This window comes from Lissotriton vulgaris, chromosome 5 (assembly GCF_964263255.1).
Source record: "Lissotriton vulgaris chromosome 5, aLisVul1.2, whole genome shotgun sequence".
Classification (NCBI taxonomy): domain Eukaryota; kingdom Metazoa; phylum Chordata; class Amphibia; order Caudata; family Salamandridae; genus Lissotriton; species Lissotriton vulgaris.
In genome coordinates, this window is record NC_141693.1 from 1,427,207,236 (window position 1) to 1,427,223,843 (window position 16,608).

Sequence of the window (16,608 nt, forward strand, 5' to 3'; positions counted from 1 at the left end):
AAATATGAGGAAAATATCCACATGGACAACACAGAGGCAGTAGGGCTGTTGGGCACCCCTGCCTTCAGGGTGGGAACAAACCCAACACATGCTGTGCCGCTGGATGATCACAGAAGCAATAAAGTTACCACAGATAGATCAATAGCATGCCGCATTGATACTTGTGTAAGACCCTCCAGATTCAATATGTATCAGTCCATGTTTTCTAAATTGCACATCCCTGGAAGCATCCTCCTCCTACAGGGACTGAAAATGAGGCCATCCCTCACGAACACACCACATTCAATCACAGAGGTGCTTGCATGTAAGACAGAGTTTGCAGAGACGTCTCTAGCTTAAAAATAACTTTATTGTCTGGATCCCTAACAATCTCTAGCGGAGTTTCATCTGCAACCGAGTCTTTCCAATCAGCTGCCTCTTATTAGGGATATCTGAAGCCTACTCAATACCAGGTAGATTTTCATTCTTAAAGGTGTTTGCTCATGCTGCACCGTCCTCTCTGCCTCATTAGCCTATGGCTCAATCCATCCCCTGTTCCACTGGAAAGTCATCATCTTCCGACATCGTGATTGTGCTCTGAGACTGTTCATTTGATTCTCGGCCCCCCTTAGAGACAGCAGCCTCTCGTAGGATGTAGGTTTTCACAATATGCACATACGTCACTTTGAACGTCTCTATTTTGAAAGCGTAAACAATGGGATTCATTACTGAATTTGAATGCGACAGCAAGATGGCAATGTAGGCAAAGGCTTCTGAAATTTCACACCTGGGGCAAAAGAACAGCATACAGTTCATAATGCACAGTGGCAGCCAGCATAAGGCAAACAGGAGCAGAACCAGGGCCAAAGACTGGGCCGTCTTCTTCTCCTTATTGTAATATTTACTCGTATCTTTGCTGTTGGAGACATTTTGATTCAGAAGCTGACGAATCCTGTAAAATATCTCTGTGTACAGAATAAACATGAGTATTAATGGGACCAGAATCCACCCGAAAGAGCTGAAATACACCATGAAATCCATGCTCACAACTGAGGTGAAAGCGCACGGCAGGTAACTGGTGTCACTCCCTCCAGCTGCCAGCTTTCTTTCTTGGTTCCAGCCAAACATTGGCAAAAACCCCATAAGGGAAGAGACCAACCAGCAGACGATGACCGCCATCCAAATTCTTCTCTGGGTCACTACAAACCTGTACCTGTCAACAAAGGATTTGAGACAGTTAGCAACAGAGAAGATGAACTCAGCACAGGCTTCACAGAAGGCAAACCTTGTCAAAATCATAAGTAGCATTCTGCAAATGTATGCTACACAACTTATTGCTATGTTTGTACTTACTGAACTTAACAAAATTACATAGATAAAATAATGCCTATAGTGACATAGTCTGAAATTACTCTTTGCCCCATACGTTCCTAGTTTTTCTACAATAATGATGGAGCAGATTCCATCTAGAGTCAGGCATTGTTTATTTTTGTGCTTCAGACAGACTGCATTTAAATTGCCAAGCACATTTTGGTGCAAGTTAAAAACATGACACATGAAAAATATGAAAGTGAGGCCTAAGTCAGTCTGAAATGCTTGTGCTGAATTAACATGTGCTTTTTGCAGTGTAGAGAAAAGTGGCCTTTTTAGCTTTGAAGATTAATAGAATGTGTTACTCTCTTCCCAGCTCATCCCTTGCAATCTAAATTCACTATTCCTGTCTTAAAAGACTTTGGCTTGTCTCATATTTGAATAAACATGTTTAGTTTAATAACACCTCTTTTCATAATGTGAGTGAATTAATAATGCACCAAACACTACACATAGGGCTAAATGCTTTTTTTGCATGAAAAGCTATCTAAAACATTAAGGCATGTTGCTGTGTGAGCTGTATTAACTGTGTGCGCTGTATTAACTGTGTGCGCTGTATTTACTGTGTGCACTTTTAACGTTTACACTAAAAGCATAATAATGCTATGTTGCACATTGCACATTTATTTTGCATGTTGTCATAAATAATAGAAAAGCTGCTCGAAACTAATAGCTTGGCTAGGTAAACATTTATAAGGGGTATTAGTATGGAGTTGAGAAACATAATGGGCTGATTTACATGAAATTAATATTTTCTTTGTTTGCTTTGCTTTTGGGCCTAAGAGAACATGGCTGCCTGTGAATCCATCAAGGCTATGGCTTGCAAATCAGCTTTCCTCAAGCCACGAGGGAGTCAAGGCCATCTTGAACTTTGTACATTCTTGTGATTGTGCCAATGTACCAGTTAGTTAAAATATCCGTCCTACTGCGCTGTGAAAGGAAGGAAGAGAATTAGAATTAAACATTTTTCCTAGCAAATGTTGCAAACTTATAAAATATAGTTACTCATGTATGCTTCTTTTGTTCAGACTGGTATGCTCTAGAATTTTCAATGAGTCTGGATAGTGAGACTGGATAGTGCCATCATGACTGACCAATAACGTACAAGTTTTCCTGAAGATGAAACATTTTTGTGTAGTCTGCCAAGAATTAGAGTATAAATAATGACCTCTCTGGAGGCGTGGTTGGGTTTAGCTCAGCTGGCTACTAGGCTCATTAAAAAACAACCGGGGTCTTGACTCATGACTCAGCTAGGCTGAGCCTAATTTAGCTAGAAAAACCACACAAGGGCCAATGCTGAGAACTTCTTTAGAAGAGAAAGGCTGGAGGTTTGAGGGTGAGCAAAAACGACCAGCTAAATTACATTTGCAACATAGAAAGGTTTAATTTCTTTTCTAATATTTCTTGCTTTGTTTATAACACATCTTTTTAGTGCATGGAGAAGGAACAATTTTTATATACAAAATATACACCATATACAACAATATCATGAAAAAATAATAAGCATTTCCATACTTCAATCATGCATGGCCGTCCAGTCATACCATATCACATTCATACACAAAGATTAAACAATAACAAACGAAGAAAATGAAGAAATGATGGATCCACGTATTGGTCAGATGTCGATTGAAGGGATTTAATTTTAAGCACAGAACGTATGGACCAAATACGGGGATGAGGTGGTCGACCCCACTCATTATTGGGGTTCTCCTCAGGACCAGTAGGTTCTGAAAAATTAATAAAGAAAAGGTACTTAATGGAGGGTTCCATGATAGGTGAAAAATGAGAGGTATCTCTCGTTTTTTACCTCTCATTTTTCACCTATCATGGAACCCTCCATTAAGTACCTTTTCTTTATTAATTTTTCAGAACCTACTGGTCCTGAGGAGAACCCCAATAATGAGTGGGGTTTGAAACGCGTCGACCACCTCATCCCCGTATTTGGTCCATACGTTCTGTGCTTAAAATTAAATCCCTTCATTAATGCCCAGAGAAATGTTTTCTCGGTGTTGATTCACTAAAAAAGACTCTAGAATTGCTAAATCAAAAGGGATTGTTCCAATCGACATCTGACCCATACGTGGATCCATCATTTCTTCATTTTCTTCGTTTGTTATTGTTTAATCTTTGTGTATGAATGTGATATGGTATGACTGGACGGCCATGCATGATTGAAGTATGGAAATGCTTATTATTTTTTCATGATATTGTTGTATATGGTGTATATTTTGTATATAAAAATTGTTCCTTCTCCATCCACTAAAAAGATGTGTTATAAACAAAGCAAGAAATATTAGAAAATAAATTAAACCTTTCTATGTTGCAAATGTAATTTAGCTGGTCGTTTTTGCTCACCCTCAAACCTCCAGCCTTTCTCTTCTAAAGAAGTTCTCAGCATTGGCCCTTGTGTTGTTTTTCTTACTAGGCTCATTTGGCTTTAGGGGGACGTGTGAGTTCTTGAGAGAAGGAACAGATTAGACCAGACATTCTATGGGTTAGGTACAAGATTGTCACGGGTGCAGCCTTGGGCGTCCGAGGAGAGTCAGGTGGGGGGGTTCCCTGGTGATTTTTTTCTTCCAAAGCCCTGGCACGTCATATTTTGGCACTGACGGCCACATTCCTTTGAGGTCTTGTGAAGGGCGGGCTGTTTTGCTCTTTAGACACCGACAGCAGCAGAGTGCAGTGGATTAGGATATAATTGGATGCTAAACTTTAAGTTTATGCTCTGACTAATTAATTAGGTCTGAAAAGATTTATTTGACTTATGCATTTATTTCTCTTAATGGGAGATTTTTTGCCAATTATTTAATTATTGATTAGCTTTGCAAGACTTTTTTTTTTAGAAACTCTTTAAGAATTTTGCGCCACATTTTCTTTCCTACATGTAAGGCTTATATGCAGACTGTAATATGTTCTGTAGTAATGCTATTTTTCCTGTTTTCCAAATTCTGTAACCTGATTGATATTTTACTAATGAATAAAGGGTCAGAGAAAAACTTAACTTTTGACTAGAAAATAAAACCCTTTAAAATACTCAACAACTCTCTTTATGGGCTTAAATAATAATTGCACTTTTGACTGTTCATATTTATTTAAAGTCTCCTGAAGGTAATACATGGTGTGAAGGGCCCAACACCCTTTTATGCGATAAAATAGAGGTAGCATGAGGGTTTTGCATTTAGAAATTACCAGATGAAATTACCGCTCTATCAATAATCCTGGAGGTCTTTTCCAGGAGTTTAGCATGGCTCTTATCTCCTTTCTGGAGCCTGGAGGAGTGTCATCCTTTGCTGTTATTTTTTAATTAAATTTTAATTTTCATACATGAGCTATGAAATTGCATAGGAAGTTGAATTCCCATTTGTGGGATTCCCCTCCTAACTATGACCCTCTTAAAGTGGCACTTGTTGCCTTTCAAATGTACTTTTCTGTGCAGGGTGGCACTGTGATTACTGAGGGATTCACTAACAGTTCCCTACAGAAATCATAAAGGTAAATACGCAGACCTTTAAATGTCCAGTCCCTGACTTATTGCCGGGGCAATAGGAGCAACAACAGCTGCCACAATTCAGAGACTAACGCAGGAACATCAGCTGCAAGCACACACAAAGGCAACAACAGCTTGACACAACAGCAACAACAGTCTTCTCTATAGCAATTACACTAGCTGCTACAACGAAACCACCAAGGCAGCAAGTTTCAGAGTGCTAGCAATAGCTTCAAATACGTCAGTGAACAGATGAATAATAACAGCAGGACCGAGTGGGGTGACCAAAGCTGTCACCATCACAGAGACCCAAGACATAACCATAGTTGTAAGAACATCAAGGGAAACAGCAGCTAAGAACTGCAAGAACAACAGGAGGGGGTATTGCAGTCATTCATCGCTGGGAGCTGAAATGGAGGCAGCTACCATCATCCCCTCATCTAAAACTGCTAAGAAAAACCATAAGCGTCTACAATAAAATTATTCTGAAGTAAAAAAAAAGAATTCTTCAGAACGGAATTGGAGAATGTGAAAAACAGACCTTGGAAACTCTTTGAATGTGTTGAACAGCAATCAAACAAAACATACTAGAATCAGCAAAAACTCAAATAAGTTGTGAGGAATTCACTAATTTCTTTACATCCAAGGCCACGTCCTTGGAATGCGAGCTTAAGATAACAGCAGCATCACAGGAGGCTGCACAACCAAGTAAGTCATCAATAACCATTGACCCAATACCCAAAAACGAAGCTCAGTGATCCACTTGTTAACTATATGACCAGAACGACATCCTGAAAACCTTATTATTATTATTATTACATTTGTTCAGCGCAGAGCTACCCAGAGGTTTCTTTACGGAATTTGAGATAGTGTTGTTCAGAGCGTAAGTGATTGGGGAGAGAGTTCCAGAGTGAGGGAGCTAGATAGGAAAAGGAGCATCCACCCATTCTGGCTCGTCTGATCCTTGGGACTTGGAATTTTTGTTGATTGGAGGATCGAAGAAGGTGGGGGCGATAATGGTGCACTAAATCCTTAGGTAATGGGGTGCTACACCGGAGTTGATTTTATGCATGTAGCATAGGGCTTTAAATTTGGCACAACTGTCAATTCGGAGCCAGTGAAGGTCACGTAGTGAGGCTGAGATAGTAGTTTTATTGGGAAGTTTGCAGAGTAATCTCGCAGCCAAGTTCTGTAAAACCTGTAGCTTGCGTAGCACTTCCTTGCTTGCGCCCAAGTGCAGGACATTACCGTAGTCCAATCTGGATGTTATCAGGGCTTGGACTACAGTTTTTTGGGTGGACAAAGGGAGCATCCAGAGGATTTTCCTAAGCCATTTAAGAATGGCAAAGCAAGTGGAGGCTTCTTTGACTACGTGTTGCTTCATTTTCAGTTGGTCATGGACAATGACACCAAGATTGCTTGATTGGATGGAAGTGGGGGTGAGCCCATCTGTGACGGCCAATGGTGGGTGGCCCAGAAGGTTTTTTTGTTACCAAAAAGGAGAAGTTCGGTTTTTCCACCATTAAGTTTTAATTTGTTGGCATGCATCCAGTCAGCAATGTTTGTTAGTCCAGATTGGAGCACTGATGTGTTGGAATTTGTTTTAGAAGAGAGTGAGAAGATGAGCTGAGTGTCATCCGTGTATGAGTATATAGTGAACCCAGCTTGCTAAGCTATCGTAGCCGGAGGGCTAACGTATATGTTAAAGAGCAAGGGGCGCAGTATGGAGCCTTGGGCGACTCCATACTGTGATACATGAGTTTTGGAATTGGCAGTCGGGGAGAAAACTTGGAAAGTCCTGTTCGATAGGAAGCTGGATAGCCACTTGAGTGCTAGGCCAGTGATACCACAGGAATGGAGGGTGTTTCGGAGGATAGTATGGGAAACAGTGTCAAACGCGGCACTTAGATCTAGCAAAAGAAGTGCCACGGTTTCTCCTTTGACGACCTGTTGACGGATATTTTCAGTGACACCCAACAATGTTGATTCCATAGAGAATCCTGCCCTGAAACCGGACTGGGACTTGTGAACGAAATTTTGTGACTCCGTGAAATTTGTGAGCTGGACATTTATATGTTTCTCCAGAATTTTGGAAAAGACTGGGAGAAGGGAGATGGGGCAAAAGTTAGATGGTACCTCTGGATCGGAGTTAGCTTTTTTCAACAGCGGCACAATCATGGCATGCTTCCAAGTTGCAGGGACCTTTGCTTCAAGTAAAGAAGTGTTAAGTAGTTCCCTGATTAGATTGAGTGTAGGGTGGTCCAATTTTTGGAGTACCGGGGGAGGGGGAGTGGATCCTTAGGGGACCCTGATTTAATACTGCTAAGAATATTGCGGAACGTGGTGATGTCAAGTGGAGTCCATTTATCTAAACAGGTGTCACTGTTGGCTGGAATAATTTCCTGGGGAAGATGTTTTGGGAGACTATCAGATTCTGAGTTTATTAGCGTAGTCGTCTGTTTATCAAAGTCAGCATAGATATTAGCAATTTTGTCGACAAAGAAATCAGCTAAAACATCACATTGCTTAGAGTCCAGGCATGGGGGTTTAGTCTGACAGGTGGCACCCGAGAGTTCCTTGACAACTTTGAAAAGTGCTTTTGGGCAGTTTTGTGTGTGTAAAACGGTTAGATTGGCGTGCTCTGCCCGAACGATGTTGCATAATGAATGATATATGCTTAGGGATAATTTGTATAATGATTTAGTTCTAGGATCGTAGTATTTGCGCCAACGTCTCTCTAAGTTTTAGCATTTTGTTTTTTCTTGTTTGAGTTTTTCAGTGAACCAAGGGGCGGGTGGGTAGTGGTGGTCATATTTCTTATTGGTCAGAGGTAGACATGCGTCAATAGCTGAACTAAGCCATTGATGAATGATCGCATCATCATCCAAATTAGTGATGGAGGCTACCGGCCTGGTGTTTTCTTAAAAAAGGTTAGATTTGTTTTGGTCCAGATCTTTCCAATTTCTGCCGTTCCTAGGCCCTTATGGGTATAGAATGTAGCTCATGTTTAATTTGGAATTCGACCAGGAAATGATCGGACCAAAGGATGGCGATGGCAGGTTTACATAAAACATTTGTACGGTTAGAGAAGATAGGATCAAGTAAGTTTCCTGCTTTATGCGTGGGGCCGGAGTTATGGAGAGTAACATTCAAAGCAGACTGGTCCGCAATAAGGTTGGCGCTAATGGGGCAGGAGGTCTCATTAAGATGTATATTAAGATCGCCCACAATCAAGAAATTAGTGGCTTGAAGTCCCTTCAGGAAATTTTAGCCCCACATATAAAATCCAAAGAAGACTTTTTACTTCTAGGTGATTTTAACATACACGTAGATCAGCCAATGCTAACCGATTCCACGGCTCTACTTACAGATCTATCGAATCTGGGCTTGGAATTAAAAAATCAAGGACCTACTCACATAGGAGGACACATGCTTGATCTTATTTTCTCCAATTCCACCAAAATAAATTGTTCCCTGGCCGCAAGTATATCATGGACCGATCACTCTTTGTTGGAATTTATGCTACTAACCCCTGTGAGACCTACTAAGAACGCCCCTCTCCCCCCCTCATGGAGACGTCAATGGCATAAAGTTAATGCTAACACAGCTCAAGAAGCATGGACAGATCCGAACTTTTTAGAATCTGATACAGCGGATCTAGCCCTAGCTAAGCTGAATGAATCCATTAAAAAAGCAATTGAAACTATTGCTCCCCTAAAAAAACACAAACAACATCCAGTGTCAAAACAAGAAAAATGGTATACAAAGGAATTGAGGGCAGAAAAACAAAAATGCAGACGTATGGAGAAAGCTTGGAGAAAAACTAAAAATGAAGACCGCCGTTTGATCTTTATAAAAGCTCAATCAGAATACTATAAAACTATAAAGCTGGCAAGAAAACAACAATTAACACAGCAAATAGCAGAGGCAGGCAATAGCCCTAAGGAGCTTTTTAACATTCTCCAAAACTTTATTAAGCCTACGGCCTGTGAAAGCTCAGACGACTTTTCGCAGGACTTGTGCGACAAAGTCTCGTTGTTTTTTGAGAATAAAATCAACATCATATATGAAAAAATAGTAGCTGCCAACAATATCAATAAAAATGAAACTAATCTCTGTTCCACTACGATTACTACTACAGACAATAAACCTTCTCTGACGTCCTTCCCTCCCGTTACGTATACAGAGCTTCTTTCTCTCTGTAACCATATTAAAACGGGATCCCCCAATGACCTTGTCCCAGCCAAAATGGTAGGCCCTTTGATTCCTCTATTAGGTCCCCACATACTTGAAATGGTCAACATCTCCCTTAGGACAGGCCAGGTCCCGGCAGATTGGAAAAAGGCAGTGGTGAACCCGATAAGGAAAAAGGCATCATCCCCCTGGACAGACCTATCCAACCTACGTCCCATCTCTCTCCTACCCTACCTGGGCAAGATCACGGAGAAGCACGTGAACACCTATCTTTCCCAACATCTGGAAGCGACGGAAGGCCTGGACCACTCTCAATCTGGGTTCAGGCCGAACCACAGCACAGAATCAGCACTTCAAACAGTGACCAACAACATCAAAATGGCACTGGATGATGGCTGCTCTATGATTCTGGTGCTGTTGGACCTTTCCGCCGCTTTCGATACGGTGTCACACAAGGTGCTTCTCCATCGCCTAAAGGAGGTGGGAATAGGGGGAGAGGCTTTGACATGGTTGGAGAGCTTTCTGTCCGGGCGTTCTCAAGAGGTTAGGCTGGGCGCCCACACATCCATCCACAGGGAGCTCAATAAGGGGGTGCCACAGGGCTCATGTCTGAGCCCCACACTTTTCAACACATATGTGGCCCCCCTTGCCAACCCAGCGAGATCTTTCGGGTTCACCCCCGTGTCGTGCGCTGACGACACCCAACTCCTTTTTCCCTTTAAAAATCTTACGCCTGCAGTTAAAAGATCATTTGCAGATGGCATGAGAGCCATTGCAGACTGGATGTCATCAAACTGTCTGCAGTGTAATGTCGGGAAAACCGAAGTTATGTTGTTCGGTCAGGCGATGACACACTGGTCATCAGACTGGTGGCCTCAAGAACTGGGCCCTGTCCCTACCCCCAAGAGTAAGATCAGAAACTTGGGAGTATTATTTGACCAACAACTTACCTTCAAGGACCACGTTAATCAAGTAGCCGGCACCTGTTTCCGGGCTATAGGGATGCTAAGACGTGTCTTCCCCTATCTTCCGGATCACCACAGAAAAACTCTGGTGCAGGCGCTGGTTATCAGTAGGGTTGACTACTGCAATGGATTGCTCCAAGGAGCCAACGAGGAGCAACTCAAGAAATTGCAGGTCATTCAAAATACTGCCGCAAGAATTGTCGTGAATGCTCCTCCCAGGACACCATCTTGCCCCCTACTGTCTCAGCTTCACTGGCTCCCAGTGAAGAAACGAGTTCAGTTCAAGACTCTTTGCACCATACACAAGAGCCTAATGGGGATAGGCCCTAAGTATTTCACTGACATCTTTCAGCCTTACATTCCAGGACGCTCTTTGCGTTCCAGTAACCAGCAACTTCTTAAAACACCCAGAATCAAGAAAACCAGACAAGGTGGCCGTGCTCTGGCCTACACTGGACCCATACTATGGAACTCACTACCGCTTGAACTAAGGTCAATCACCAACCATTTGATGTTCAGAAAAAATCTAAAAACCTATCTGTTTCCCAGCTACTAATGCTACTTTATCCCTGAATACATTGTTACTCCTACCTCCATCTGCAGTTATAGCGCGGAGATACCCCTTCGGGGGTCTAGTCAGGCGCTCTATAAGCAAATAAAATTAAATTGAATTAAAATTAAATTAAATTAAATTAAATTAAGAGAGGCAATGCGATCAGGAAGTCAGGCGGCCCAGGCACTGGCTGGTCCAGGGGGGCGGTAGATTAGTGTTCCTGAGAGAGTAAAGTTAGGTGAAAGCAGAAGTTTAAAAAGGCCGGCTTCACAGTCTGGGAAGTCTAGATCATCCCATTTGCACTTATAGGAGGTTTTGAAAATTATTGCTATCCCTCCTCCATCTTTGCCGACACCGTTTCTTCCAAGGTATGTATAGTTAGGGGAGTGCCGTCGTGATAACCGGACCAGAACTATCGCTTAGCCATGTCTCTGTGAGGAAGATAGCATCTGGTTATCGGCCATTAAGCCCAACAATCACTTCAGCGATCCACTCCCTACAAAATGTGTACCGTACATAGACCAGGAGATCATCCCCAGCTGGACAGCGATAGTCAATGCTTTCTTTTCTCAGGGATCTTTCCCTGACTGTCTAAAAATGGGACAGGTCGTTCCCATCATAAAAACAAATGACGAAGAACCCCGCCGAACCTAGCAACTTTCGGCCAGTATTGAACATTACCCTACTAGCTAAAGTGATAGAAAAATGTGTTCAGCAACAACTAAGTTAGCACAGATCTAAATTCTAACTACTCGACGATTGCCAATAAGGATTTAGACCAAACCACAGCACAGAAACTGCAATTCTGCACGTTGTAGACAATGCTTTACTTGCTCTGGACTAAAACAAAGCATATCTGTTAATCCTTCTTGATTTATCATCCGCGTTCGACACAGTTAACCATGAAATGTTGCTAGAATGACTGGAGAACAGGATGGGCTTTTCCAGGAATGTTCTAGAATGGTTCAAGTCCTACTTGAAGAGCAGACCACAAAGATTTCTGGTGAATAAGAAGCTGTCAACATCTTCCCCCATTCAGATAGGAGTTCTACAAGGATCAACCCTCTCACCGTCACTATTCAACTTATATGTGGAACTTCTAATGGATATACTCCATCGTGCCAACATCCTTTTCCACATGTACGCTGATGACAAGCAGATTTACATTAAGATTTCCTCCTTGGAAGACATTAGAACAATGAACAAGGCTCTGAGGGCGACGATGCAATGGCTAACGAGCAATCACCTCAAACTGAATGAAACAAAACCAGAATTCCTCCTGATTTCCCCCTCCAAAAGCACGCCCAATATGAAAGAATGGTTCAATATGATTACCGCACTCAATTGCAGCCAGAGCATCGGAGATTCAACCAAATCTCTAGGAATCCTTCTAGACCAAAGCCTAAACATGCAAGCTCACATCAATCTGCTAGCCAAACGTGAAATCATTCACCGAAACGGCAGACCTCAAAACGGCAGTTCAGGCACTAGTAATCTCGAGTATCGAATACAGATGCACAACACTTTCTGGGCTCCCCAAAATTGCAACAGCACCTCTAAAAATCTGCCTCAATGCAGCAACAAGGCTCATAACAGGATCAAAAAAAATTGACCACATCTCTTCTCACCTGAAAGCCCTGAACTTGCTACATTATGAAGCCAGAATTCAGCTCAAACTGGCATATATAACACAAGGCTCAACACTTCAAGTCACCAAGATATTGGTGATTTCGGGGGGAAGCAGGCACTCAAGGAATGCCAAAGACCTAGTGTTGAAGCCACTGATTTTCTGCAACAACAAAAAAACATACAGCAGAGCGTTCTCAGGTGCTGCACCGAGAACATGGAACTTGCTACCTCCAGACATCAGATGGATGCCCAACAACGCAAGATTCAAGAAAGAAACCAAGATTTTCCTAATGAGTAAATTCCTACCGTAATCATTGCAGAGCACCCACACATGTCTCGCCTAAATACTCTCGCTTAAAGGCACAAGCGATTTTTGCAAAAGATTGATGTATTTTGTTATTTATAGGTTCTTGCTTCCCGGGAAGACTGAGTTCCTCTAGTCTTACATTCTGCGAATGTGCTAAAGTACTTTTCAAAAGAAGTAACAGGGACAACATTCTGGTGGCCAGACATTGTTAGCCGGTAATTTACAGCATGATCTAGCCCAGCAAATTCACCCACAACACCCGCAACCCTTAAATAATCTGCCTGGGCCGGTGAATGTCCCCATAGTAGGGCAAGGTAGCGGGCAGGACAGACAAACCCATAACATCACGATAAAACCAGCCCAAGATATCATTGATCTACCACCAGCCACGGGCCCCTGGTTGTAGTCCTGGCTGGTGTTCCTTCATTGAGATCAGACCAAGTTGAAACCTGGTCCCAGCTAAAAAATTAAACTGTGCATTGGCTTACTAGACACAAAGGCTTTAGACCATTCTTATCTAATAACACCTTGATGGTACGTAGAGTGGCATGGCTTGGCAATTCACAGAAAAAGATAAGGGGGATTGTGTTATTGTCAATTTTAGAGGATCAGAATTTATCCAAACAATCCTTGAAGCACAAGATTACTCTATAACCACTACTTGTATTGCTGCTCTCCCATTGGGCTATTTTTATAGGCCCCTTGTGAGTCCAAATGGGGGGATTACTCCGTTTATTCCACTCTCAAACAATTTTAAGGCCCTGTCCAACTTAGAAGAACAAGGTTGACTGCAGGACAGGGACATTCCTGTTGTATGCCGGTCAGCGGCTGGGCTATTGGCAAAGGGAAAGTCCCCGGCCTTGGCGCCTGTCCTCGAAGAAGAGGTCGTACGCCAGTCTGTACTGCCAAATCCGGTTATTATAGTGATCTTGGAAACAAAACAAACAGGGCAGACTGTTTCCGAGAATAAAGTAGAGATTCTCTCATGGAATATTGCTGGGCTGCGGTCAAAAAGAGGGGATATAAACTGGGAGGCCTTTCTGTCAACGCATCATATTATTTCTTTGCAGGAAACCTGTGATGCCAGAGACACCTACCATTTGGATGGGTACCATTCTTTTAGTAAAAATGCTGAACCATCTGTAATGGGGAGATCGAGGGGGGGTCTCTTGTTATTATTCAGTCTCAAATTATTGTATAGGCCGGAGTTGGTAGTGACAAGTTCCCCAAACATTTTAGCTGTTAAACTTGTAGGTGATAATCTCCCAGCAATGTTGGTGGTACATTTTTATAATTCCTTTACAAGGATAGATGAATTGGACCATTTAAGAGCATTGTCTATTTTTTTGATGATTATGATGTAAATAATGATATGCCTTACCATCTTTTAATTTTTGGCGATTTTGATACTCATGTTTGTCATCTAAACTGTTTACAAGGTATTGAGCAGGAATACGGCCCACAGGGGGTTACCCATTTTGAGATACGAAGAGTGGGATGTATCTGGAGAGTCTTTTATCCACACATTACTTGTTCTGCCCTTCACAAGCAGAATCCCTGTGCCCTGTCCCAACCTATATAGGACAAGGTCAGTGTAGTATTATTGATTATATTTTAGTATCATGCCCTCTGATGGACCTGATAGGCTTTTTTCGTGTCACACAGAATGGTCTGAGTGACCACAATCCCCTTATGATGGACATTAAAATGAAGGCCCTTGAGAGTGAGATACCACTGGCCCTTATTTCAAATTCTGATATAACTGCCAAATGTCAGGATCGAAGGTTGAGATGGGAGGTAATTACTCCAACTGACTTCCTTGACAATTTGTATAATAGTAATTCTGAGGATTTGAGTTTATGTCTAAATACGGACTCTGACCAGAGTGTAATCCTAGGCGCCCTTGACCGTATTACAAAACAGGTAGCGGTTAACTTGACTCGGCGTGGTAAGCCAAGACCTAAGAAATTTAAAAATTGGTTTGACAAGGCTTGTATTACTGCACATACGGCACTCTTAGAGGTGTTAAAAGAGTCTGTTAGGGACACTAATAAGATTGTAGAAGCCAGAAGGGCCTATAAAAACACAATTAAAGTAAGGGAAACCCAGCTAAAAGAGATGGCTTGGGATGAACTCAGCCAAGCGAGTGTTCTGACAAGTAGCACCCATTTTTGGAAAGTGATTAATAGTCCATTACTTGATGAGACAGATAACACAACTATAGATTGTCTCATCCTCCCAGAAAGATGGGTGGAACACTTTATGGGCCTATACTCTGAGATCAGTCAGTCACCGCCCACTCCTGTTGGGGAAATTACCCAGGCCCCAAAAATATATTTTACAGAAGAAGGAGTAATGGAGGCGATTGTGTCCACAGCAAAGGGGAAAGCACCAGGCCCGGACGGGGTGCCGGCTGACCCTAGTGTATGGGCGAAGATTTTAACTTCTGTTTTTAATGCAACCTCTAAAGCTGGTTTCCCAATGTCTTGGGGTAAAGCAGTTATAGTCCCAATATTTAAAAAGGGCTCAAGAGAAGATCCGGCCTGATATAGGCCCATCTCACACTTGGACTCTGCTGCCAAGATTATGTGAAAAGCCGTACTAGCTCGCCTTACAGACTGGCTGGACAAACATTCCATGGTCTCGGACATACAGTATGGGTTCAGACAGGGAAAGGTTACAGCGGGCCAATGCCTTAATCTACATCTTGTCATAATAAGTACACGGTTGCAAAGCAGGGGGACATCCATTTAGCTTTTATGGATTAGTCCACTGCTTTCGACCTTGTATATAGGCAAAAGCTATAGACTTCCCTCTATGGTATGGGACTGGAACCTGCACTGATATCTTTCCTGGATGATATCCATGAGAATACCACCGCAGCGGTCCGTTATAACGAGAACGGGAGTCTAACGGAAGCTTGGCCAGTTAAGCGAGGGGTAAGGCAGGGATGCATCTTTGCACCATTGCTGTTTACTCTCTATATTAACAACTTGGGAGACGCATTAATTTCATCTTGTGAGGATATCCCAAGAGCTGGCTCAAAAATGATCCCTGCATTGTTATATGCAGATGATGCAGTTTTAGTGGCAAGAACGGCAAGAGGGCTACAATCCCTTTTAGATTGTTTTATTAATTTTATGGACTCTCTAGATTTAATAACCAATTTTAAAAAGTCACACTCTATGTCAATAGGTGAGGGACAGGCAAAAAAAGGCAAAATATTTCTGTAAAGGGCTAGAGCTCATTAAAGTCCCAGCCTTCCCATACTTAGGGATTCTTTTTGACTATAGAAGGCCATGGGTCACGCAGCGTGCTCATAAATATTGTTTCTTCTTCCATCTGTTTTTTTTCAGTTTTGTGGTCTTTGACCTAAGGATGCAGTGTTTAAAAGCATGTTTTTAGATCTTATTTAGTTATTTTATAAACTGTAGAGAATCAGGAAATATCACAATCATATTTAATATTTTGACTACATTTGATTTTACTGATATGTAACATGGCTGGTTTCATAAGAATCTTTCCCAAATTATACCATCACATTTACCCACAGACAGAGAATGGGTGAAATCATTTTAAACATCAGCCCCCTTTTCTAGTGAGTCATTATTGAGTGTAGATAAATTACCAAACACCCCAGGCTTTAAACATTCAATGCAAGGTATAGTGACAGGTATATGTGAAAGGGGTGTTGTCACCAAGCATCTAATATAAGGGTGAAAACATGACACCAGACGTTTGGTACACATGGAACTCAGTGTCATTGGAATGCTGCTGCAAAAAAGTTCCTACCAAGTTCAATAAAGATTGGAGTGATATTGTTTGCATTTGCATTAATTTTGCTACGTATATGAAAAAGTTGTATGATGACCTGTCAAAATCGATACCTGAGCTGAAGTGCTTCTCTGTAAAAGATCCTTGTCACTTGCTAGATGGTATGATGAAAGCATCTTTAAAATCTTCAGAGTTAATGAAGAATGCTATTGACTTTGTAGTTCAATCTGGTGCACTGTTTTGGTATGCCTAGAAACTTTGTGATTCAAAGACAGTGGTCTCAGACACTTATTTATACTTAATACTAATCAATAAATGGTAACCTTCTCTTAGTCATGGGGCATGT

At 41.9% G+C, this 16,608-nt stretch overlaps 1 protein-coding gene across 1 annotated transcript in view; it reads right to left on the minus strand.

The window, feature by feature from the left end:
- Positions 1-519: 519 nt before the first annotated feature.
- LOC147712699 (adenosine receptor A3-like) overlaps positions 520-16,608 on the minus strand; it is a 101,261-nt gene continuing 85,172 nt past the window's right edge. Inside the window, exon 2 of the mRNA XM_086919687.1 lies at positions 520-1,192. Coding sequence (XP_086775813.1) covers positions 520-1,192 — 673 coding nt within the window. The remainder of the gene's footprint in view (positions 1,193-16,608) is intronic.